This window comes from Centrocercus urophasianus, unplaced genomic scaffold, assembly GCF_019232065.1.
Source record: "Centrocercus urophasianus isolate 14NV4802_14NV808 unplaced genomic scaffold, USGS_Curo_1.0 seq_10, whole genome shotgun sequence".
In the NCBI taxonomy this organism is placed as follows: domain Eukaryota; kingdom Metazoa; phylum Chordata; class Aves; order Galliformes; family Phasianidae; genus Centrocercus; species Centrocercus urophasianus.
Window position 1 is genome coordinate 71,830,817 of NW_024884142.1, and position 27,489 is coordinate 71,858,305.

At 35.9% G+C, this 27,489-nt stretch overlaps 1 protein-coding gene across 1 annotated transcript in view; it reads left to right on the forward strand.

Moving 5' to 3' along the window:
* CRIM1 (cysteine rich transmembrane BMP regulator 1) overlaps positions 1-27,489 on the forward strand; it is a 163,551-nt gene that overhangs the window by 130,486 nt on the left and 5,576 nt on the right. The window contains exons 8-14 of the mRNA XM_042817488.1: positions 1,514-1,642; positions 12,078-12,234; positions 13,872-13,993; positions 16,583-16,792; positions 21,988-22,203; positions 23,479-23,700; positions 26,650-26,844. Coding sequence (XP_042673422.1) covers positions 1,514-1,642; positions 12,078-12,234; positions 13,872-13,993; positions 16,583-16,792; positions 21,988-22,203; positions 23,479-23,700; positions 26,650-26,844 — 1,251 coding nt within the window. The remainder of the gene's footprint in view (positions 1-1,513; positions 1,643-12,077; positions 12,235-13,871; positions 13,994-16,582; positions 16,793-21,987; positions 22,204-23,478; positions 23,701-26,649; positions 26,845-27,489) is intronic.

Genomic DNA, 27,489 nt, shown 5'->3' on the forward strand with positions numbered 1-27,489 from the left:
AAATTGTACAAGACAATGAAAGCAGAAATGCACATTCTTGTTATGGGATAATTTTCACTTGACTAGAAGGCATGGGTGCTGTAGCTGCCTGGTGGGTGCAGAGCTAATAGGCAGAGAAATAGGCAGCTATTTTGTTTGACAGTATATACTTCTATTATTTTAATAAATGTTGAGTATTTTTCTACTCTCAGTCTGAGAGTAAGGACAATTTGCCTCCAAGTATGGATGACAAAATTTGCCATTCAAAGGATTTGGTTTGGAGAGGAGGTATGATATGGCCGTCTTCAGTCTGTGAAAATGTTCATGCTACATGAAACGCTGTTTTCTTGTAATGATGATTTGTATACCATTTCTCTATATTTTCACAATTGACCAATTCATCCATTTGAATTTATTTAAAATCTAAATTCTTTAAAATTTTTGTTTCTCGAGATTTGGAAAAATCAGAGCTCAGTCAAACACTGAAATGAAAGCTCACGGTTGTTTGTTTAAAAATCACACCATTTGTGTTTCATGATGCTTAGTATTGTGTTAATAATATACGTAAGTAAATTCCTTGCTACTTAAGTGTTGAGTTCCATAAAAAAAAAAAAAAAGGTAGAGAAAATTATTATTATCATACAACAAAAAGTCATTTTGAAAATAAGATTTTTAATTCCTTTCTTTATCCTATTTTTTTTTGATGGGAGTGTTGAGGTTGCTTGCTATTTTCTTATGTCTTGGGGGTTTACTTTATTCTAGTAACTTTGTGTACTGCAGTGCATGAATATGTCTTGCTACTGCATATACTAAAACAAATTTCATTATCTAACATATTTAAACAGCGTCCGAAAGCAAGTATTACATTGTAAGTAATTGTCTAATGATTGACAATAATATCTTCAAATTCAAAAACCACAGCTTCATACTGCAAATTATACTGTAAAAAGTGATATTTTCGATGAATAGTCCTGTTGTGTGGCTTCAAGAGATGTTTCACACTCTGTACCTTTCATTCCCGTTTGGCATTCAAAGTCTCTTCTGATTTAAATTTGTGTAGAAGTGGTCTTATTCATGCAAAGAAAGATTTGATCTATTGAGCTGCATGCTTTGATTTACAGCTTGGTAGTATCAGTCAACTAAGCACTGGAGAAACTTTTGTCTTTTTAATTCCTAAGAATCTGCACAGTTTGGATAAAATACTTTTGTTAAAAGAATGAGTAGAATAAGTTTTTTGAATTCAGTGTTAAACTTAATGCAGGAATGCTGATTTCTCAACGAACAAAAATGTAGTATCATTTTTTTTCCTGTTTTACTGTTTCAAAATTTTATGTAGCTTCAAACTGTGTATAATAAGTATATACCACTCCAAAACAAAGTCTATTTCTTGAAGTAAATACCATGAATGCTCATGAATCAGAAACAAAATTTGTTAAAAATGATTTTCTTTGCTGTTGCATTGTCTGCCTGTTGTGAACTATTTAAGATATCAAATTGATCTCAAATGTGTTTGTTTTATTTTTCTTGCATTTAGAACCAACTTACATAACAATAGGTCCACCCACGTGTGAGCTTTTGGTGAACTGCACTTTGACTGAGAAAGACTGTATCTATAGTTTCAAACTGGATCAAAATGGTTGCCGCATTTGTCAGTGCAAAACCAGTGAGTATGCAAAAATATGGTGCCATATACCTCTATATCCTGCTGTTGGTGAAGATGTTAGTATGCTGTTTTTTCTATTTGTGATGTTAATTGGCTGCTGTGTTACTGCACATATGCTTTCTAATTGTTCATCTTTAAAGGACAGGTTGATAATTTCTGACATTGCTTGCTTAAAATGTGTATGAAGAAAAAATTAAATGTATGAATTCAGGTAAAAATGAACAGCTAGGTAAAAAAAAGAGAAAAAAAATTATGATTTGTCATTTAACATTAATGTCACTGTACCTTTTTGTCAGGTTTGTGCACTTTAAAAACTCCTGTTTGCTAAACATTCTATTTTTAGCATAGTTTACTGCTTTTGAGGTTCAAAAATTTTTGAAAATGATACTTCTAGGGAATATATGTTTATATACAAACATAGCCACATGTAATTTTATTTATGTAACATATATGAATACATTTTATGTAAGATTTATACAGGCTTTTATTTGTGATCTATTCTACCCCTAGAAAAAGCATTGAACCTTGTGAGAACTTTGCATTTATCAGCAATAATAGTATCTTCAAAGAATAGCTGGAGAAGTGTGCTTTCTCTATGTATTTCCTAAAGAATTCAACCTTTATGCATGAATTATAAAGCAAGGTCAGGTTTGTTCCTGGAATTATCAAACAAGAACCTGGAGGGCAATTCAGGTGGAGGACAATATCTCTTGTGCCTGCCAGCTCAGCTAGGAGTGGTTTAAAGTCCCTTTATAATTTTATTGTAGCTCTGCATCTTTCTTGTTTAGGGATTGGCTTGATGTTTTGCTTAAGGAGGAAAAAAAAAGAAAAAAAGGTTTATTTCTGGTGCCTTTATCTTTTTTTTCTTGGAAAATGTGCATTTTTTGTTTCCGTGTTGATATAGGACAGGAGATCTCAAATAAATTTATGTCATCATAATACAGAAATAATATTTTCAAGTACAGGTTGTGTTCTTGGCAGGGGTGACCTTCTTGAAGTTTCCACAGGAACTTGACAGAGGACCACATCTATTTCCTACTTTTTAAAATTTGGATAGGAGTTTCCCCTATTTATGAAACATGCAGAGCTGTTTATATCATTTCTTTCAGATGTGTAAGTTGTGTCCTAGTTGATTAACTGTGTTACCTACTAGTTCATGTTGTTTCAACTATGCACAACAGCAGGTGTGCTACACAACCTACATCCTCTAGGGAAGAGTAAAGAATTCCATCTTAGGATCGTATGACTCAATGATCAGTTTGGGACAAAGCAACTAGAAGAGTTTATACAACAGAGAAATGGTGCCTTGAAATGAAGTCATAAGCTGATGTGTCAGAAGTATCAGTGGATAAAAGAAAAAGCACCGTTTGCAAGGGTAGATAAGGCACATACTTTATTGCCCTCACATACATGCCTTGCCTACAAAATTAGAAAGTTCTGCTTTTACCATTGTTGTTTGATTTTTTCTTTTTTATTGGTGAAGTATTAACTGGCGTGAGGAGGAGCATTTTCTGTAAGGAGTTTGACAAAGAAGATGGACATACTCATCATGTTTCCACATGTATGCCTGTGTGTGCAGTCCTGCCTCCAGTTTATTACGCAGGAGGCCCATCACTCCAGAGTATTATGTCTTTTGTTAGACTATCAGGTCATACATGTATGCTTACTGCATCCCAGGACGTCCCTCTGCTTTCTTGGAGTGTTTCTGATTAAGTACTGTTTAAGAACCTATTCAAGGAGATTTTTCTCTTTCTCTCAGATTTGCTTGCAATTATTTTCATTTTGCAGTAGCAAACTGTCAGAAGCAAACTTAATAGTATCATTTGTCTGTCATCCTTTCTCTTAGTTGAATAACTTGAATTGTAGACTGCTTAAAAATCTCCCAAGTTGTTCAGAAAGGAGAAACCTTTATTTACTAAAGAAGGGAAGAAAAATTACAGCTTGGTAGTCTTCATCAATGGTGGCATATCAGTCAAAATGACAGGGATAGAATTTTTCTGTCAAATAATGTTTCTCGCTTGCCAGACTGGACAAATGACTGCATGAGGACCAAGAAGAAAACAATTTGAGGTCACATATGATGAAAACATACTGTTCTAGTTCTCTGTACTTTAAAGTCTAAACTAATTCAGTTGCATCTTGGCTCTCTAAAAATGTAAGAATGTGTATTATCTTGGGTTCACACAGACACATGTGGATTTACATTTAAATTAATTAGAGAGTATCAGTATCCTTACACTCTACTCACTTCTTTTTTGCTATCTGAGCTGCTCAGCTGAGTCACATTTACCTGAGTACAGAAGATGCATGTACCTCTTATTACTGTTTCAAGTCATCTTATCCAAGTTCTGCTAATGTCCTTCCAATGGCATTTCCGTTTTTGCTAACTTCTCTTTAGCTACCTTCCCTGAGATGTATATACTTCTATTCATTTCAGTCAGAATAAAAGCAAAATTACAAAGAAAAGGAAGAAAGTGCAGCAAATCTGTAAATGGTTCCTCACTGTTATCTTTATTTGTATTTCTGTAGCTAAAAAAGCTATACAACGGGTTTATTTGACATGATAATGTACATATGGTATCATGAAGCTTGTGTGGTGCTTTATTGCAATTTGGATTCAAGTTTATCCAGCTCGTTTCGAATCGACTACAGAATGAGAGAAGAAAGGAAGAAAACAAATGGTAGTTTCTCGAAAACAATGGTTTTAGTAGAAGGATACTTTATTCTTCTTCCTTGTTTTCGCAGTGAATGCAAAAACATGCTTCAGAAACATGTAGTGAAAACATCCTCGGTGTAAAGTGAAATTAAAAAAAGCAGGGGCAGTTGGTAGTTTTAAGAAAAAACTAGCACTGAACATAGAATTATCCTAGTGGTTGGTTACCCTGCCCGTGGCAGGGGGGCTGCAACTAGTTGATCTTTAAGGTCCCTTCCAATGCAAGCCGTTCTATTATTCTGTGAGTGAGCACAGATTAATAAAACGAAAAGTTACAGTGAGTAGCAATGGAGCCTCAAATTATCAGGAAAAAGGAATGACAACGCTGAGCAAGAATGTACAGAATCCAAAGCACTACATGAAGATGAGAAGAAGAAAAAAGTATAGCCCAGGTTATAGGAAGAACTGCTGCAGAACTCCATCAGTTAAACTGAGACAGTATTACTACAATAGAAAAAAAATGAAATACGTAAGAACAAGAAACAACTAGGAAAAAAAAATGAGCAAGCAAAAAATTTTTACTTGTAGAATGCAGCAGTTGCAGTTGTGTTTGGAGTGTCTAGGCTAGTGAGTGCTTTCATAGGGAGAAGTGAAGTGGATTAAAATCTTTGGAAGGAAGAGTACATAAGAGGAATGAAATAAAACCAGTGATTAGATATTTATGAGGCAGGACTCCTGGTGCTCCAAAGAGGACTAACCATCACATTGAATAATGCCTGCTGATTGCAGTAAATTAAGATTTAAAGTCTGAAAGTTGCTGCTGAACAGTAAATCATTTTTTACTGAGAGCCTGCAGTGAGAGCCAGTAGCTTATCTGGTCTTATCTGTTCCCCGTATTAAATTCATGAAAAGGAAAAAGACATTAAAATCTTTCCTGTAACTTCTGTGATAGACTGTAGTCTTTTATCCTAAATGAGTTGAATGTGAAGTACTATTCAGTGTATAACTGAGAACGTTTTGGCTATACATTTCAGATCTTACTAAAATTAGAACATTTCTGTAAACTTAAAACCTGCTTGCTTCATGCAGAAAGCTTAGCTTTGCAGTTACAGAAGGCCATTGTCAAACAATTTCCTTAATTCCAAAAGTGATTTTGGAGAGATGCAGTTGTAGGAGGCTATAGAGAAAAGGTATTTTTCTTGCACACTGTAGCATGTTGTCATCTTCATCCTGTTGTGGTCTGTTTTGTTTGTCAAAGCAAATCATGAAATCAGGATTCAAAGAGTAGAATTCTGTGTATGTTGCATGTTTGAATAGTTCTATAGACATAAAATACCCCCTCTCTTCCAAATACATTCTATACAAATACAGAAGTATTTTTGATTTTTTTTATATCTTTTCCTTAAATGAGTAGAACATATATATATATAATAATTATATATTATATATATATATAATGGAGTTTAAGAGTTTGGTACTGTCAGATATCTGCAGCATGGACTTCAGTATTGTGGTGAGTCACACCATCTCCCTTCATAGCTGATGAAGATGAGTGGAACTCCAGTGTGAAGTTTGGATTTAGCGGTGTGAGAGTTGGATTAGCTGTGGGGTATTCTAAGGCAGCTGTGGAAGACTGAAGCACAGGATTGGAAGGTCTGAGAAAAGTAATGTAGGTTTATCTATTGCCATCTATGAGCAGCAGTGTTGAAGCTCTGAAAAAAAAAATATGGCCTAATGATGAGGAAAAAAAAAATGAGAGAATATATCTCAAATAATCTTTTCTGTGTTCATCATTCAGTTGTTACAGTTTTGGATGAGTTTTCCTAATCTTCTAGTCTTCCTAGTGAAAATTTGATTTGATCCCTTTAATCTATTTGTGTAAAATAATAATAATAATAATAATAATAAACTTTCTTTAACTATGCATTCTAAGCACTTTTGAGCTCTATCAGTGTTAATGTGATCCATTTAAGTGAACATATTTTATGTGTTTTTGGATATTGAACATGAGATGGGAAAAGTAGTCACGGTATTCACATTTTAGACAATTTATAATTCTTGGAAACAGAAAGGTAAATAGGAATGATGTAACATTTTCCATTCTACAGTTGTTATCATGATGTAACAATAAGTTCCATGGAACAAAAAGGAAAAGATGAAAACAGTCTATTAGCTTTTTTTTAGCGCAAGGAGAGAGCATCTTGAGTTTTTGAATAATAAGGTAGATCTGGCAGATAATGTGTATTTGGTTATCTTCCTGCAGTGGTATGAAAAGAAATGCCTACTATCTATTAGACTTCTGTTAGTGAAATACAGCCATGAGAAACTGGAGATGAAGCGTATTTCTTTTTTGGAAACATACGCGTTCTTTGTAAAATTGAAATGTTAACTGTAACTGCACATGTGGAATACAGAGGAAGTACTCCCTGAAGAGGACACGATTATGATGAACAACTCATGCTAAATAAATATTGTCTGTCTTCTTACTAGAACAAAAGTGGGGATCTCTGAGGAATACAGTGTATTAGTTTTAGTGGTGCTTACAATAAATCTAATTCAATAAAAGCAGCTAGGAAATTTGCTTGACTCGTTAAAAAAAAAAAAGAAAAAAAGCTTCTTGAGGGGTTTTGGAATCTCAATCATTTTCCAGTGACTCCACCTTTGAGAGATATCACTTTCATGAAATCATATGTTGTATGTGAATCCTAGAGTTGTTTAGAGCAGGTATCCATGTGGGTAATTTGCCTCAATGGACTCGTGGGATTATTTTTTGTAGCATCACAGTGCCCAGTCCCTTCATTTTTATCAAGCTATTATGAATCATGAGTTAATTCTAAAGGAAGGAGGGAGGGTTAGTGTGGATCTGTGGAGGCAATATATTCAGAGAATTCCAGTTACTGATAAGTAACCTAGTTTTCTCCTTCATAAATTTGCCTCCCCAGATCCCCACCCCTGAAGATTACCCAGCAGTAGCAATCCACACCGAGAGGACGGCTGAGGAGTGCTTAATTATAAAGGTACTGTGAAACAGTTCTCCTGGTATGATCTAGCCTCAGCGTCAAGAAAATAATGATGGTGAAGGTATGTAGCTAGCTTTGTCTAGCAATGCTACAAATCTATATTTTTTTTCAAGTGGACACTGGCTTAAGCAAAGTTGAAATACTGACATAATTCTTCTCAAATAGCTACTAATATTGTCCAAAAGTTTTTTGTTTTTTGTTTTTTTCACTGTAAACTACAGGATTAAAAACTAAAAGTATTTCAACAGGTTATGCATCTCTGGAATGCCTTTTCAAAAATTTCAGCCTAAAAAGGCTTTCAGTCTTCAGAATAAAATTACCAGTGTCCATACATAAAATAATAAATCAGGGAAAAACATATCTTACAGCTTAGATCTTTTTTTATATGTCATATATATGTTAGAAGAAAAAAATGGAGGTCAATTTTTCTGTAAGAGCTATCTAGAATTACAGTCAAGCTGTTAAATTTTAAATGGGAGAACAGTTTTAGACCCAAACGTACGATTTACAGAACTGACATTTGTCCACTTCACAGTTTGATTTTTGAGAAGTATTTCACTACATTCTAAATTTTCTCTTGCTCATGCAAACTGGGGATGTGAATACTCCAAAATCAGGAATAAATTTATGGTTGGAACTTAGGCCTAAGACCTGTGATTCATTTTAAGGTATACTGCCTCAAAGGTCTCATAGCTGAGAAAGAGAGATTACATTGTATCTGAAATATCTGGGTTTTGAGTGAACCCTTACAAACATTGATAACATTACATATTCTGGAGCTATGATGTTGTCATCTTGTTTGCAGAGTGGTATCTGTATGTCACATCAGCATATCAACTTCTCTTACACTCTGATTTTTGTGCATATTTTTCTTTCCTTCAGCAGCGAGTGATTAGGTCTTAGACAACCTTTTAAAATGAATTTCTTCTAGTACTGAGAATGAGGTATTTAGAGGAAAAGAATTACTGAGACCAAATCTTTTGCATGCAGAGCGCTGTGCAGTCTCATCATATCTTAGTAGTAATCCCTTGTCTTTAAGACAAGATTTTCTTCTTCTGACAGTCATGTCCCATCCCACATATCGCAATCAGATTCTGCTTAAGCAGCATCACACCCTTCTGAAACTCTAATACTTATTTGTCCATGTGTATAAAACTCCCATGTGTTTGGGAGTGGGGGAAGGAAGTGGGGAAAAAGAAACTGCTCTATTAAGAGGAGTTTTTTGGCAACAGTGGCCAGACTTAGAAATTCTGATCCTGCTATTTGTATCTTAATAATTCACCGATGTTTTTGGAAGACTGGTTCACCTTCAACTATTCTTTCCTATTTTTTTCTAGTGGTATCTTATTATATTGATCCAAATGAATCTAGTAATGTAGAATTCCTATATGCAAGGCAGCACATAATGTGATGAATTATTGCAGCTACAAACCAGTTGTTGTTAGAAATGCTGTGTTCAGAATAGAAAAGTTTCTAAGCAATAGCTTTTGCCAATATAGTGAGACTTAGTGAAGACTGGCTAGAAGCATGGAATCGTTGGTAACTGACTTTGCTGCTACCTTTACAATCATTGTACGCAGACAATAAAATAGTGTGGTTTTGTTCCGTGGGGTGGATTCACTGCTATAAGTATTCAGGGCATGTTTGTTCTCAAGGCAGTATTTCTTCCCTGTAAGAAGCTATTTTGAGAAAGTCTTTGGGGTGTAGAGCAGTCTTTCTCTGATTACTGTGCTGGCTTTTTCTGTGTTTGATTCAATTGAAATTTTTCTAGAATTTAGTTTCGTCTTTTGTTTTATATTTCATCTAAAGCCTATGTTTACATTAAAATGTTTGTGTTAAAAGTACAGTTATATTAGCCTGAGACATTCAGGAGCATATCTGTCTCTTTCTAAAGTCACATCACTTTATTATCCTTCTGAAATCAACTAATTTCATGTGTGTGAACTCAGTTTATGCACTTTATACATTTTCAGTATTGCATTTCATTCTAGTGTCGTTACTTTACCACCCTAAGCCCTCCTATTACCTTATGTAAAAGGATTGTTCTCTGTGTTGACATTACTTCATTGGCATTTCACAGTTAATAAGAAAAATCACCGAATGTGTTTCTACTTCTCACATAGAACTCTGCTCTCCAACCACATATTTCTCAAGCAGCATAGTGAAAGATGCCTTCTCTTTTATTAGTTTCCTACTCATTGTATCATTTCTGTTTAGTTTTGTACCCCCCTGTTGAATCTTTAATTGATTTCTGAACGATTAGTTATAACATTGTCAAGGAAAAAACAAATATTCTGTAATCAAGAAGCTTGCCTATTCTGTTAGAGTTGCAGTGACGTGTAAGCACGTAATGCAGATTTCCAGACTTCTGAAAGGTAGTTTTCCTTCAGTGTTAGCTTTTTAAAGTGTTTTCTATCCTCAGAGTGCTTCTTTGGAATATACCCTTTAAGCTCTTAGCTTCACTGAGGGCTGAATCTCTTCCCTGTGAATATGTTCCATGATTTGAGATTCAGGTTCTAGGTGAAGTTTATTTACGCAAAAGTGGATAAAGCCCCCCAAAACAAATTACCTCCTGATATTTTCAGTAAATAAATCTCAGATAATAGCTGCTGACTTTCATAAGTAGATCGCAGTTATCTTTACTCTTTAGTGCTTTTTACTCGTATTGCAGAACCTTAGGAGGAAATCTGGTTTTACTTGTCTTTCATATTGAACTTGTGATAATTTTACTAACAATGAATTTAAAGTTATAGTTATGGCTATGTGTCAGGGTGAAAATTGTATTCATTAAATTTTATTTTCATGTGAATCTCTAGCCCTGGCAATTTTTCTCTTTTTTTTTTTTCCCTTTTTTTTTTCATAGAGCTAAACTCTGTTCCTGTAAAATTGGCAAGTTCGCTCTCACTTTTCTGAAAAAATGCCCTGTTTAAAACTGTGAAATAGGGTTTTCAGGAGGCCTGTGCATGTGTACCAGATGGTACTTCAGCTTGCGGCTGCCTGTAATTTTCCATGTCTTTTAAAATGTTTCAGTAAAAAGAAATGTGCATAGCTAGTTGTGAAGTTAGAAAGCAGGCCAGAATCAACGATTTCCACAACACTGAATTTCTTTATAGAGAATATTTCTCAAAACCTATTGAGAATCTAAGTCCACAGCTTGTAATATTGTAATGTGAGAAATTTAAATATGAGAGCACAGTAATTTTAGTAACAACCAGCTTCTCAGTAGTCATCATTTTTAGCATGTTATTAGAAGGATTGCCTGTAGAGTTCTATACAAAGTATTCTGATGTCCTCGTCTAGCACAGACATTACATTAGTCAGTTCAGGTGTGAGCAGTAGTCTCTGTTGAATTCAGCAAACTTTACCTGTGTTGAAACAGACAGAATTTTGATTATATTTTACATATGGCGTGATGAAGATGAGGATACTCTTCAGCATCTGTTCTTGAGAGGCAATGTTTGTCAGTCAGTCATCCATTCTTGACTTCAAAAAGTCAAAATTCAGAATTCTTTTGAGGATAACTCAATACATAAATGAATAAGCAAGGAGAAGATTGCCTTCAGACTAGACTGTCTAGTTAGTATGCCAACTGACTGTTTGAATTTTAAGTAATTTAATGGTGTGAACTACTTAGGATAAGACACTGTCATCCTGTTTGCATACCACTGTCCTAGACACTTTGACCCTTTAAATAAAGTGTATCAATTTTGCATGTAAGAGTGTATTTTGCACTTCAATGTCACTAAACAAATCATAACAATCAAAGCAGAACAGAAGATTGAAAGCCAAAACCTATTTACCCATGAGATCCTGAAGAAGTCACTATTGCACTATATTTTACTTCATATTTAAATCAGGGTGCCACGCTTTGAAAGCTGTCCTAAACACAAATCTGGACACAAATGACTTAAAGAAACATGCCAACTAAAAAATATTCCTGTTTTTTCTATGCCTTTAGATTTTTTTTTTCTATTTCTCCCTCACCTTTGCATTTGTACCTTATTGTTCCTTGACCTATGTTCTTTGAGCCTGCTGATTACACACAGCCACCCAAACACTTCATCTCAGTGACAAAGTACACTTCAGAAAATGAATGGTACTCATCAATCCATGTGTGTTTCCAAGATTATTCTCAGGTCAGTTCAGAGTATCAGCAGGAAATGTCATAATTTACACCACATCAGAGCTCAAAACAGAGTTGAATTTCATGTATAATGCCACCAATTTCTTTTAATTAATTTAATTCTAATTAATTTCTTTAAATACCAGCAATCCAACATCATCCTTCCTTGCCACAAAAGGTTAATAAAACATAATAACAGACTTCAGAAGGAAGGTCTTTTAGTCTAACAACTCAAAGTTTTAATCACCTCTTCCAGTATTACAGTTATATTTTTGAGAAGCACATTTTAATCAGCAAACAGGTGACAGCAAGCACTCTAAGTGAGGAATAAAGGCTTTTACATTCCTGCCTTTCAATTCTGTTTGAAATATGTAGACTAGAAATAAAAGTTGCTCTATATTGAAGAGAAACCTGTTAAATGAATATGGTGTGTCACAACTTTATGGTATTTTAAATGCTTTATTAAGTCTGACAGTCATGGATGTTGGTTGGATGTGCATAACTCCACAAAATCAAATTAGTATAGGGTATTATATCTACTCCTCAAATTCTTAACTGGAACTGAAGACATCCCATTGGATCCATTTGTCTAGTATAAACTATTTTTGCTTTGCAATCATCTACGTGTGTTCTTCACAGGAGAAGAGCTGTGTATGGGCCTCATATCAGGCTGCTCCCTGGACTGTTCCTTTGGGTTCCAGACTGATGCTCACAACTGTGAGATCTGTCAATGCCGTCCACGGCCCAAGAAATGCAAACCTGTTGTTTGTGACAAGTACTGTCCCTTCGGATACTTGTAAGTATTCTTATTCTATACTTATGTTTATGCCTCTTTGGTATGCCCATATGTATTGAAAATATGCAAAATCTGGGAATATATACATGTGTTCACTTCGAGAAGATTGGGGAAAGTATGAGAAAGAAGAAATTACTTAATGTAAGATGAAAGTATTCTTCAGATCTATTTGGATGTTAGCACTGAACTCGTGTAAATGGATATATGTATACCCATATATCCTTTGTTATTTGAGATACAGAATCAGGCTTACCCCTTTGTAAGTTTTAGAACCTTATTACAGGAAATAGTGGTCAAAAGAGTGATGGGGCTAATAATGACTGACTCCTTCAATTCCTTTGACTGAACATATTATATCTGGTGAGCTGCAGTGGTCATTGGCATGAATCCAGAAAAAAGCTCAAATTGAAAAACAGTGTTTTAGTGGGGTGACTCAGAAGTTCAAGCATTGACAATCTAAAGCATAAAAAATACAATAAATAAAAGAAGATGTTGAAAGGAGGCAGATACTGATGTTAGTGTAGTTGCCATGGATATTAGGTGATCATTTGCCTAGTGAGAAGACATTTGCAACTGCAGGCTTCATTTGAGACCATGAACAAGCGTTATGTTCTTCAGAACTGCTCTGTGCTCAGGCACCAAACTACCTGGTTCATCTTCAAATAGAAGGTCTTATAAAACAGTAACATTAAATCTCTCACAGAATTATACTTTTTAGCAGTTGAGAGTAGTCATTTTTATCCTGACTGACTTAGAATATTGACCTACAGAAGAAAACTAAAAATGTCAGTGTTCTTTCTGTACTTCAGTAAGTTGAAACGCACACCTTTTTCTCTTTTTTCTAACTAAAGTATGCATAAAACATTTATATTAGTAAATTTGTGTGAATTATCAAACAAAGGGATTTTAGAAATCATAGCAAATAATAATAAGCATGGTATGGTAGCATGGAGTAAGATAAAGGTACCTTAAAAGCAAACTGATGTGAAGCCATGTTAGGAGCCCTATCTTTGGAATGGTCTTTCAGTTGAATTTTTGTACACATAAACTGAATTTGAAACATTCTAAAGCTAATTTGAAAATCATCTATTTAAATTCTACCATTAGATGAAGGGTGTAGTTCAATTATATAAAAGGTTTGGTTGTTTTTTTTTAAATGTTTGATGTTGTTACATGTTTTTTATTTTTTAAAAAAAGGAAATAAGCACCCTAATCTTGTCATTGTCTACAGAATATTAGTAATGGCACTGATGTTAATGAATTGAATAATGTTAATGATAACCATAAATGAAACAACTTGTAGCATGAAGGGTTAAAATTGTAGTAAGAAAAATTTTAAGATCATTTTATTGCAAATCTCACTTCAGCACTATAATTATTTAGTTTTTTAGTAATGTAGTACATTTGTGAGTAAAAAGCATTTAGATCTGTATTAACTGCTATGGCTTGAAACTTCCAAATACCTGTTGCCATTCACATGAGAAGAGAACATCAACATGCATACTGAAAATAACTGAATGTTAGAGACAATTTTCTTTATTTGATCAGTCAATTTAGAGGTTGCTTTTGCTTCAGCCATGGCATTTAGACATTTAGAGTATCCTGCTGACCTTTAACAAATTATTTTGGTAATCTAGGAAGAACAAGCATGGCTGTGAAATCTGTCGATGTAAGAAATGCCCAGAAATGCCTTGTGGTAAAATCTGCCCAATGGGCTTCCAGCAGAACAGCCACGGTTGTGTTATCTGCAAATGCAGAGGTAGGTGTTGCCATTTATCACTGCGACATGTTTTCAAAGCATTTGGAAGCCAGATCAAAGGGATGTTACATGGAACCTGTCAGAATTGAAATGCTGTACCATAAATCTATGTAAAATTCTAATAGGCTAATGTCAGAAATTCTTAAATATAAAATTTTCACAATAATACATACTTCCATGAGATTTCTGAGCCTGTGGGTATTTGCTGAGATACTTCACAGATTTGTCCATACTTCAGATTCATTATTACCTCGGTTGTTTTTCACTGCTGGAGTTTTCAAATATTGATCTCACACTCCAGTGTCTAAAAAAAAAAAAAAAAAGATTTCTCACACTGCCCCCTAGAATGTATTCTGTTTTATTAGTAAAAATAAAATATCGTGAGATTAAACACTGGATCATCATGAACTATCCCTTAAATTATGTGATCATTAGCAACTCATCCAGGAATAGCTAGGGCAACCATCAGTATGTTCTAGGGAAGCCAGGAGTCGTTAAAATTTTGATCCAAAATTCTTAAGTAGAGTGAGAGAGTTGATAAGTAACTTGCTTGTGAATTAGCTCCACTTTCTAATCTGCCTCTTCTGGAATTAACTTATGCTGGAGTAAATACTCTAACTCTCTAACTTATGTTTTCATGTGGTTACCAATATGAGACACTTCAAGATGAGTTTTCTTGTATTTTCATCATCCTTTCTAGGAATTCAACCATCTACTTATTTTCTTAAGTTCAACAGACTCAGGGAACAATTTCTCACCTTTCCCTTTAGAACGCTGGCAGTATTTAAGGGTTTGCAATTATAGACTCCTAAATGTATTATTTTCAAAGTGAACAAAACCCAGGTCTTGTGATCCCAATTCACAGTTCTGGAACTGGATACTGCACTTTTGCAGCAGCAAAAAAAATGCCCACTGGTACAGATTGTAGAGCTGCATTTGAATGTCCAATGCTCCCATACCATACCTTAGGCTGAACTTGCCTTTTCTGCAGTGGTGTAACATTCCTGACTTGTATTTTCCTTGTAAGCTATGTAATTCTCAGTTTATTTTCAGCCATACCTCTGGATATTGAGTTATTCTCATTTTGTATTTGGGAACCTGATTTCTTCTCTAAGTACTTCCTTTTGTGCAACATTTGTCTAAAAACTGAAAAATGAAAACAATCTCAAACTCTTGTGTTAATCTTGAATATTTGCTTACATGCTTGCTTTGCTTTTCCAAATTTAGGAGTAGACATAAGAATGTCTTAGTAAAAAAAAATGCCTGAATACATCAGATATTTTAAAGGATTTATCAATAATGATTTATCAGTAATGATTTTATTGTAGGACAGAATTTAAAAAGGAATCTATATATCATCTGGTATCACAATTTCAATGTGTAATAACTGTGTGCAACCTTTTCATATTGTTTCTCTCCAATGAATTGCTTTTAGAAGTATTGTACCCATTTCCCTTTTTTTTTTTATGTGTCACAAAACAGCACAGTAGTGCAGTATCTGTGTACTGAGTTCTTATTCAAATGATGTGCAGCAAACCCACTTCATAGCATCTGCTTGTCATTCCTAGGCCACCACTGGTAGATCCACCACAGCTGGAGTGCTGTTAGTTTTGTGATGGGTTTGTGATATTTTTTTTAATTAACTAGAAACACATTTAAACAATTCTTCTCATTCTGCACTATTTTTTTAAATGAATAATTGACAAGCATATTAATACAGCAGCTTTACATATGTAAGAGTTGATGTATCACTGAAAGCAAGTCAGTTCACTGGCAAACTGACCCAAAATCCTCCATCATGATGATGTTGGTGAGGGATTGTTAGGATCTAAATTCACTACTGATTAACAGAGAATTTATTGAGGCCGAGTCCTTCTGCACTTAAATACCCCTTAAGATCCAAATGAGTCTTTATCCTCCTTAGGCCAAAAGCCTCCCTGTTCTGGCTGAGAGCAAGTAACACAGCAGTCCAAACAATTGTATTTTCATCTCAATAAAACCCAAGAATGAGGGATAAAAATGTCAGAGCAGCCATCTTCCAAACATCATTTATAATAACTAACACAAGTAATTTATTGTAGGTAGTGGCTTATGAAATATTTCCATTATCTGGTATGGCCCTATTAGAATGTGCTTGGAATTTTTTTAATTAATGGTACATATGGAGCCATCCTTAGCTCTTGTAAATACCTTTATCTTCTACCAGATATTTGGTACTCATGTTACAGATAATATCTAAAACTATTCTGTTTAATTTTAAATATGCCTCATGTTTTCTATCATTTCCTTACATTGTTTAGCCAGTACTGCATTACTGCATGATTAAAGACAGTGTAAGCACAACAGAAATAATTGATCGTATTTTTCAAGGAAATAAATTCTACTATGTCTTACTATGGCCTCCAGTATACCAATAATTACTTCGTATGTCTCAAGTTTACTTTATTTCTAAATATAAATGATACATCTATTAATAACTTGATCTCTTACATACTTTAAAAATAAATGCAAGCCAGGCATACAGTATTTATGTTTTTCTAAGCAACACATGCTTATTAGAAAATTACATTTTCTTTTGACTTCTGGCAGAGGCAACTGCTTCTCTTATGCCTCCAGTTAAAACAGGCTCTTGCCTGTCAGTGGATGGGCGCCGACATGAAAACGAAGAGAGTTGGCACGATGGATGCAGGGAATGTTACTGTCACAACGGACGGGAAATGTGTGCCTTGATCACCTGTCCTGTTCCTAATTGTGGCAACCCCACCATACATCCAGGGCAGTGTTGCCCATCATGTCCAGGTAACATGCTGTCTTGTATGTTCTTTGTGGTTGAGCTTGTTTTCACATATGTGTGGTCTTTCCTAATGCATGAAAACTCATTCTGTAATAAGTATAAATGAAGCTTTCTATGTCCAAATAGAACATCGTGACTGGCTTTCATTGAGATCTAACATCTGAAAAGTGGTTACTTGAGTATATGAAACATGTGCATGTTGTAGGTCCTAATACGTTAATTTTTGATAGACTGAAATCCTTAACCAGTTTAGTTTCCAGTTTATATTAGCAATAATCGCAAATATAATAAGCTGTTATAAGCATTATCTTTTTTATTTTAAAGTGTAATTTTATTAAAATTCACCTCTCTGTCAGCTCCTCAGAGGAGTAGGCTTTTAAAGAGATGTCTTTGGCAGCTGAACATCATGATTCTGTTCTGAAGGAATGTTCCACTACCACCAGTGGTAGAAAATAATTCTAATTCTCTAAGGGAGAAGACCAGTACAATAAATGCTGCATTCCAATATAATTGTAATAAGAAGTGATAAAATGGAAAACATTTATGAAAGAACTTTACAATTTTAGAATGTGGACAGATGATGAGTAATTCCCTCCACCTTCAGATAGATTCCTGCAGTATTTTATATGCTGAATAGTTTAATTTGTAATAGCATTATATTGGCTACGACTTGATCATAAGTCATGTTACAAGTAGGAACAAGGTGCATGCTGATAATAAGAATAATGAAATAGTAAGAAAGCACTTGCATGATTCAAGCAATTATGAATGTTTTCAAATCCCTTGAAAAGAACAGAAGATCTTAGGAACAAAATATGTAGCCAAATCCTCTTTCTGAAAGCGACTTAAAAGAGTGTATCCTTTCTAGGACGTCATAAGATCATAGAATCACATTATCTTTTTAATTGGAAGGGACCCTTATAGGCCATCTAACCCAACTCCCCTGCAATGAACAGGGACACCTACAGCTAAATCAGGTGTTCAGAGCCCTGTCCGGCCTGACCTTGAAAGTCTGCATGTGTGGGGCATCCACCACCTCTCTGGGCAACCTGTGTCAGTGCCTCACCACCCCTACTGTAAAAAAATGTCTTCCTCATATGCAATCTAAATCACCTCTTTTTTAGTTTGAAACCATTTCCCCTTGTCCCGCTATAAACAGTCTGTCTCTTTCTCTCTTGTACCCCCCTTCAGATACTGAAAGGCATCTCTCAGGTCTCTCCTGGAGCCTTCTCCTCCAGGCTGAGCAGCCCTAGACAGTAGATCTCTTCAGACTGCTTCAGCGAATATCTCCAATCCATTTTGCACCCAGTTGTAATTAGAAAAACATAGTCCTCAAGAGGATATGGGATTGCAAAAGGTTGATCTGCCTTTCACCCTCTCTCAGCGTATATCACTTGCTCCCACTATTGAGACTGAACACAGTGTCTGTGGTTCCTGTGCCATGGTGCTGCTTTTGGCACAGTTTTTTTTTTGCAGAGCCAGAGCTATTCCTAATACTAAGTAATTTAGCAGTGCTTACTGAGGCTGAGCAATTTCCCTTTAGCATCTTATTAATGATAACCATTAATGAAATTGTTAGCTGACTTGGAAACATGAAGAAAGTTACTCCCACTATTTATGCACACTTGAGGATCCATCCTTTACTTGCTTCCTTCTCTCCCTTTATTAAGCATCTGGCTGGTTTTATCAGTTTGTATGTAAGATTTTTGCCACACCAGAGTGCAGTGTTATCCCGGTAGAGTCCAGATATGGTCCTAGAGATATGGTATCTACCTAGATTTCTCTGCCTAACATTCTTTGGTCTTTACAGGGTACTTGTCATCTAGCTTCTGTGCAAGCAAAGCCATACTTGGTGCAAATGCATACAGTGCTAGGGCAACCAGAGATTAGTTTCTTTCAGTTTGTTACCTGTGAGTAATATAGCCAAATTTCCTTCTGAGGGGTTCTCTTTCTCCAAGGTTTTCTGTTTGTTTGCTATGCACTTCTGATTTTAGTTTGCAGTGTATTGATTCCACACTGATGCTATTAAATGAATATCATGGCTTTCTACAGATAGGAATGCAGTTGCGTTTGTGAGGTTATGAGCATGACAGTCAAACATATCTAACATAAATAATTAGCAGTCCTGATGTGGTTTTAAATCACACTTTTAGCCTACTTCCTTTAGGGAAGTGGCAGCTCTTAGAAATCTCTTTTCAGACTGAGAAAGTTGTTTATGCTCAATTTCACATTTGGTTTTCAACAGAACAAGAAATACTTTGCTAAAGCACTCATCAAAACCATGTTTCTATATATTATGAGATTCAAGTGGATTGTACCAGTTCTTAAGGAAAGCTCCAGGTTTCCTGCAAGATTTAGAAAGCCATTAACTTCTAGTGTTTTGCAGAACCATGCTTCTCAGAAAGACTACGTGCTTGCCTTGCTAGTTACTCCATCAGGAATCTAGTAATTGCACATTTGCAGCAACTCAATTGCAATAATCTATCAATACCAATACTGGTAAGGGAGCTGTAAGCAGTGCCGTACATACAGCAGTATTCTCTGGTTAGGCATTTATGATTATGAGCAGTATATAAGCTGTGACTTTGCAAAGAACTTAATGCAAAGCTTGCCTGACTGTGGATGTTTTTTGCATAAAATGCAATAGATTGTTCCAGCTGAAATAAATCAGACAGTGACAGGGCAGCAGACTAGCTGTCACTTCAAGTGTGGTAAAATGCTACTGAATCCCATTTGCTGTTTAGAAATGTATGCAATGGGAAAAAGGTAACATAAGCTAATCACTGATAGATTAGTTAATTCCCTTAAGGAAAAAATATTAAAGTACTTTCTGAACAGGGAAAGATCAGCCTGAGTCTATTTTCTTGAGCTCTACCTGTCATTCTGCAGAAGAGAAAGCAAGTGATGGAACTGGGCATCTTCTATGAGGATGCCACAGAGCAAAGGGCACAGACTTAATTCATCAGACAAATCAGCATTATTAAGAATGTGGTGAGAAGCAGATGCACTGTGTTAGCCTTGGGCTATCCAAATGACAAAAGTAAGAGAGAGGGACCTACAGAAAATGGTTTAGGGATACTGAATCATTACCTGGGTCACTTTTTAATCCCTTCTCTTCACAGCACAGGAATTCTGAGGGAGTTCGTTCTTAATGTCCAACATCAGTTGGGTTGAATTGAGGCCAAAGAGCAATATGCACTGACAACCCTGCAGCTTCACATTGCAACAGGTTAAACTCATGGCTCGTGGAACTGAATAAAGCATGCTACGTGGGGCAGCTTGATTCCTATATGCAGTGCATGGAGCAAGCTTGCTGGCTCATGCCAGGTCCACAGCAACCAGCATGCCAACCTGTCATCTATGTAAATTTATTAGAAAATATCACGAAGTTGTTGTTTTGAAATTCATCCATTATGTGCAGTGGGAACTTTTTTAACCAGGCTGTGCAAGTGTAGTCCATGGCACAATTTCACTGATAGTAATTGCTTAAACACTGTCTAAATGCAAGGCAGGTCTCTTTTTTATTTTTAAAACACCCATTGGTGAAGGGTACTCCTCCATTATTTGAATGTCCTCGTGGTTGGAAGACTTGAAGGAGTTCAGATCCATTCTCTAACTGCCTGGATTTCTAATCCAGGCTGGTTGAGTCTTTGGCTAGGGCTGTAGGATTAATGTAACTAATTGTGTGAAAAAGGGCTAAGATTAATTTGGTGAGATAGTCACTGAAAATTGAAGTGTACTCACTGGAATCATCTTGGGTACTGTTTTTACTTCAGTCATTAATGCAGATTATTTTTTTAACTTTTAAGTTTTCTTTATGAAACAATCTTTCAGTGACATATTTCCATTGCTAAGTGCTTTTAAGTTTTTAGGAGCTACAGATGGAAATTATCAGATTTTGATTTTAGTTTGGCATTGAATGTTAGAGGCACAAGTCACATTAGAATTTAATCATAGGCAGTTGAATCTTCTCAAATCCCAGACTGCGAACATGCTTATCCATCCTTTCAGGAATTGCATTTGTTTTAATATTTTCAGAAAATGACAGTTGTCTCTTGGAATTTCTATGTTGTAGATTGGTTTGCTTTCTTTCCAAAATTCCAAGAATACTTGGTTATCTCTGATGTGTATTAACCAGCTGTCTCGCTCCAATTTATAGGAGGGAGAGGAGGTTCTTTTATTATCTATATGCCTGGCGTGAGATTAAGAAGCAACGGTTCAAATGTTAGTCTGACCAGTTTATTACAAATCTTAGTCAGGGAAATGGGGAAGGGGAGGACAGACACTATTATGAATTAGGGTAATGGGGAAGGGAAGGAGGGTAAAGAAAAGATAGAAAAGAAGAAGCAAGTCTTTATAGGAAGCAAGAGGGAGGAAGTCACCACCATGGATCCAGCGAAGTTCGTAGTTCCATCTTTGATCTTCAGTAGTGGTGGGTCATCGGGCAGAGTTGTTCTATTGACGACGACAACGACGACCATGGCGATGATGGCCCCTTTTCAATGCTTTCAAAGTGGTTGAGCCAGCTCTCCTTTGAGTGACAGCTCAAACCCAAGGTGGTTGAGTCAGCTCTCCTTGGAGTGGCAGCTTCTGGCTGTGGGACCTCAGCAGGAAAATCCTTTGTTCTTATCTTCCTGGCCTTGCCAGCAGATAAGAGGAAGCAGGGAGGCACCAACTTGTATCTTGCCTTCACAGGATACAATGGCATCATTCCCCAGCCTCCCATACCAAGCTGGAGCACTTTAGTCACAGGCCAGATCTTCCACCAGTGAACATTCTCTTCCACTCTTCTACAGAGCAAACAGCTCTGGAAGAAGGGGCTTTCAAATGTTCCCAAAGCGATATCGATTGTCACACGGTTAGCATCCATCACTTGCCTCCTCAACAAATCATTCAGAGTCCTATCACAAGAAAAACCTCAGGAAGCAAGCTTTGAGCCAAAAAACAAGAAAGATTCTCACACCAGCATTTATTCAAATTGGTTCCCAAAGTGTTCCATTTTCACCTTTTTTACATTTTCCATGAGATACAAGAGAGTGACACAAAGTTAAAAAAGAGTTTCTTTAAGAGTGGATTTATAGCTGGTTTTGTTAATCCTAATATTTTTTATAATAGCAGCAAGAAATAAAAGGTTAAGTATATGTTTTAATCATTGGAATCACAGTTGATTTTTCTTATCTTCTAATTCTGTTTTTTCCAGATGAAATAATTGTGCAGAAGCCAGAGCTCACTAGTCCATCAATCTGTCATGCTCCTGGTGGGGAATACTTTGTAGAAGGAGAAACATGGAACATTGATTCTTGCACACAGTGTACATGCCACAGTGGACGAGTCCTGTGTGAGACTGAAGTCTGTCCTCCTCTTCTTTGTCAAAACCCCACTCGCACACAGGATTCCTGCTGTCCTCAGTGCCCAGGTATATATTGACAGCTAGTTTTTATCAGTCTTTTCTTGATTTTAGAATTTATGTTATGAATACTAGTTGTTTCAGTGTGTGCACAATTGGTTGTTGCTTTCCCTTTTTCCTTTAGCGTTTTGGAGTTTAAGCCTGCAGTCCTCCCATTTCAATTGCAAAATTTGACTGTGTGCAATAGTTATCTCATCTGCTGGTGGAAGTTTGGACACTTTCTCTGAGGGAAAGTTAATACTGTAAGGGTTGGATATTTGGGACTTGGTCACAAAAGAAAATTTGCTGTTTTTATCCTCACTTGATATGATTTGAGAGTGACTTGAAGGCAGCTGGCTAATATCAGACCGTTACAGCCCAGCAGTAGACTGCCTCACAGTGTCAAGAAGGTAACAGGATTTGCTTTACTTAAACAAACTAGGTTTTGCCATTTGTTACACAGAGTGTTTGTTGGTTTGGGAGTTGTTATTTTTCCTGGCAAGGTTTTTTTCAGCGAAAATGTTAGCCTGTTCTCCCAGCAACCATTTTTCCGTTTATTAACCATGAACATTTTTTTTGTTTATCTTCAAAATAAACATAAATAAATGTTTGGAGAAGTTCATCCTTCTTCACTGGCTATGTGAGAAGCTTAGTCTCCTATTTTGCATAGTTAGATTGAGAACCTGATCCGAGTCCCCTTATGAATCTTTTTATCTTCTTTTTTATGTGTTCTCTGTACCTGCACTCATACTTCGGGATCTATAATGTCTGTTAAGATACAGCTTCATTGCAGAAATATCTCCCCTGTGTGAGTGCCTGAGAATCAAAGCTGACACATCAGCATCAAGATGAAGCCTGATCAAGCTCCATCTGCTTCTCCACAGCTTATAATTATCTCCTATAAGACTGGCGAAGATGATAGCAGCATAATAGCTTTTGACTTTTCATCACAGAAGGCCTGGAACTGATTCTAGGATTCAGCTTTTAGGCTTAAAATTCAATATCTCTGATTTAAGATGAATTCCTATATGCCACTCCATTTAGAACATTCAGAGTCCCTTTCTGAGAGGCTGCTTCTAACAATGATCATTTCACGATTTCACTATCTTTTTGTTTGTTTGTTGGTTGGTTTTTCTTGAGTAAACTCAGTAAAGGTTTACATCAACTTTATTCTAGAGCATATAATGAGATTTATGAACTGCAGGTACTGAACTGGCAAGCATGACAAGAATGAGCCCTATGTAGAAGAAATATCAAAGAAGTTAGCTACTGTAAGTTAACTAACTTAATTTTTTATATTTACAGATGAGCCTCTTCAACCTTCTTTGTCAAGCAATGTGAGCATGCCCAGTTACTGCAAAAATGATGAAGGAGATATTTTTCTGACAGCTGAATCCTGGAAGCCTAACGTCTGCACCAGCTGCATCTGCATGGATGGTGTAATTAGATGTTATTCTGAGTCTTGCCCACCAGTATCCTGTGAGAGACCTGTTTTGAGAAAGGGACAGTGTTGTCCTTACTGCATTGGTGAGCAAATAAAAATAGTCCATAACTTGCTACCTCTTCCTTGGGAATGAGAAAGTTTTATTTCCAAATTGAAATATGTTTTCCTGTTTTGGGGAAAAGCCATTTGTGCCTTCTGTTGAACTGAAGATTAAAATCTGCATAGGGAGCTTTGAGGATCATTATCTGTAGTTTCAAGGTACAAGTGCAGGAATATGACGATATAATTTTCATACAGACTTGAGGATTTAGTGGAAGATCTGACTGATGACATATATGTTGTATCAAGATATGCAGTACCGCAGATAAACAATTACAACTGCAGATGAAAAAGAGAACCATGTGAAATTTCAAAGAATGGAGAATAAAACCTTTGTGTTTTTCACTTTTCTGCTTATTTCTTGAGAACTGTGAAGAACATCTTGGTAGAGGTTCTTCCTTCCTATTTTCATGTAATAGCTGATGAAGTGTTTAGTAGTAACAAGTAGTTATAACAAGACTTCTTCATTGTTTGAAATTTCAAAAATGATGCTGGATTTTAGCACTGTCTTTTATTCTACTTCTTTCTGGATCCAGATCTTGTTCATGTCTAACAAGTCAGCACAGATTTAAATTCAAAATCTTGCAGGCCTTGGATGCTTTGTTGTTTTCTGAATTCTCAAATTCACCTTGTGTTCAACATTTTTCTTTCTTGTGCAAAGAGATATTAATTAGGAAAAATAACCATCTACATTAGAGAGGATAAAGGGATGTCCATTTGATGAGTGAGAAGATTACTCTTATGCACAAAACAGCATTGACTTTGTATGTTTACCAGATGTGTTTGATTTCCTGGTGAAGTTAGAAGAAATATGAGAAAAGACAAGTAGAGCTGCACACTGTCTTTTGAACTGCATTTTTCCATGTGGGTTTCTCACTGTACTTCTCCTTTGTTTCCACTCTTCTTGAGTGCTTGTTGGTGTGGTAGCCTTCATCTTTATGCTGGGTTTATAGTCTTATAGATATGGACATCAAGCAGGAGATATGCACAGGATCTTCCTTTAAAGATTCAAAGGTGCAAGACTGCTACTCTGAGTTTGTCTTTGTTCACTTTTCTAAAAAAAAAAACACTATATGTATTAAATTTTGTTGTGTTCTACATAAACTCATGAAACCTAAGCAAGTTAAAGGACTTCTCCAGCCATCCAGCCAACAGGGCTGCAGACTTGAAGAAGCTGTCCTGAGTGGGGCAAGGTAACATTTATGGGAGTAGGTCAGCCCAGGGTGAACAGGGAGTGCTCAGCTTTAGTTCTGGATTAAGAATAAGAAATAGAGAACTACTCCAGCTGTGCTTCTTGCTCTGTCCCTTGCCATCCTAACCTAAACAGGTCTTCATTGCCTCTTTTCAACACTTTTAACGAAAAAATAATCATTTTTAAATGGAAATTGTATGTTTTTTGCAGCTTTTGACCACTTTTTCCTTCCACTCTTACTTTCCTATATCCCATATTCATATAGAAATCTTCTATTTGAAATTCCATCCATGGACACATAGATGCCCAATTCAAGGACCTCTGGAACTTTTAAGCTTTTCAGATGCTTTCATTAGTATTTTCTCAGTAGTACTCAGTAGCCTTCTTTTGCATTTGAATTTACTGTGTCCAGATACATGACACTGAACTGCTGACTGCAAACCTTTTTATTGTAGATAATATTGATCTATTTATGTTGTCTCTAAATAAAATCTATAATGATGGCCAAAATATTTAAGGATTTGTATTTATATAGGGGAGGTAATTCTAGCTGACATATTTATATATGTAATCTGTATGGATATTAAACCAGTATTTCTCTAACAGCTTAGTGGGTTTCTTTGCAATTTGGTTCTGCTGTCTCATGCATCTGCTTAATCTGCAAATCCAGCATCACCATGTTTCTTCATAATAACTTCTGCCTCTAGAAGAGTACTGAGAAGCAATGATGAAAATGAGGTTCTGTGTGGCTTTTGGAGGTTCTGCTGTGTACTGTTTTTTTGTTTGATAATCTGTAAAACGCTATAGCAGCAAATAAACATTTTAAGTTAAGCAATTCATGATCATCTTCTCAGTGAAATCGAAGGTATAATACAGGCAGTCTGAAAGACTTGCATAGGTATCAGCATTAAAATAAAGATGTAATAAATGCTTAAAAAGAGAATGAATGCTGCTTTTGAGTATTTTCCCAAGACCTACTTTATTTATCACATTTAGGTCTCTATTGCATAATGTGTCAAAATCTGTGTGAAAAAAATGTTGGTTTTGTAGCTTTCAATCTTTGGAAAAAGTGTTGTGGAACCTAACCTCACTTTTTTGATGGTTACAATTGTGCCAATTTCCAACTTATATAATACTGACCATGAAAAAACATACTTGCTACCCTTTTCATGGGAGATCCCACTGATGTGGTTACAAAGAATAAGCATATCCCCTTATTATCTGTTTTGTCATAATAAATAGTCAAAACTGTTCTAGTTACATCACTCAAGAGTTGCTTCCTTCTTCTTGGCATCCTTCCTAGTCTTGTCTTGAAGTATTCCAGACTGAGTTTGTCTGTCTTGAATCTTAGTAATTAGAACTGTAGATTGGCTTTCTTCTTAAATAGGATTTACTAGGAAAAGAGGAGGAGGATGAGTTAGGAGTCTCAAACAGTCAAAAAAAAAAGAAAAAAAGTTTCTCTTGTTTTATCATTTTCACAGTACTTTTGATATCACTGCTTCATGACCCAATCATTCATCTTCTAGCCTCTTGCATGAGGAGAAGCATTAGTTTGGGCTGGTGACGTGCTTCATAAAGAAGCAGAAATTATATTTCTGAAATATCTATGACAGATGCGGAGAGGGTCTTTTAATTATAGCTGGGATTTTTTCTTAGTTATTCTTTCACTGTTATATTTTGGGAAAAGATCAGATCTGTGTGCAACTGGCCATCCCAACACTGCTCTGTTTTTGTTCAACAGAAGATACAGTACCAAAGAAAGTGGTCTGCCACTTCAGTGGAAAAACATACGCAGATGAGGAGCGCTGGGACATCGACAGCTGCACTCACTGTTACTGCCTGCAGGGTCAGACTCTCTGCTCCACTGTTAGCTGCCCACCCCTGCCTTGTGCTGAACCCATCAATGTGGAGGGAAGCTGCTGTCCCATGTGCCCAGGTAATGTGATTTAACAACTTAGCTTATTGCAATGCTCTTTTCCAGGACTGACAGTCAGGTTTTTTTAATTGTTTTTTGAATGTCAGTCCATACTGAATGATGTCATGGAGACATTTAGGCTTCAGGAAAATGAATACCAGATAGGCACATTGTGCAAACATATAGTTTGAATTTTACTTACTCTAAGAACTGCAGATTCAAAAATTGTTGTTCTGGGTTTTTTTGTTTGTTTTTTTTTTTTGCTTCTTCTGTCTGTTGGTATACAAAGTTATGAAAATAAACTAATGAAGTAGGAAAATGAATAGTTCTGCACTTCTGCGTATTTGCCCAGTAATTAATATTTCTGTCCCTTCTAGGTCACTACTTTTCAAATACTTCATTACTAATGTATTTTAATTTGATATGTATGTAATATGAAATTGTCTTAGCTGTGGACACAAGGGACATAAGAACTGCAACTGCTTTTTAATGCTACTCCTGACATATTTTTGCAGGTGTTTTCCTTCTTACTGAGTCAGCTAATAACTACTTCTGACAGAACAATTCAGCAGTAGCATCTCTTTCAATTCTCCTACTTTGGGAACTACAGGAGAGGAAAAAAAAATTGTCAGCTATGTACCAGCCAGAAGGATGTAGCCCTGTCTT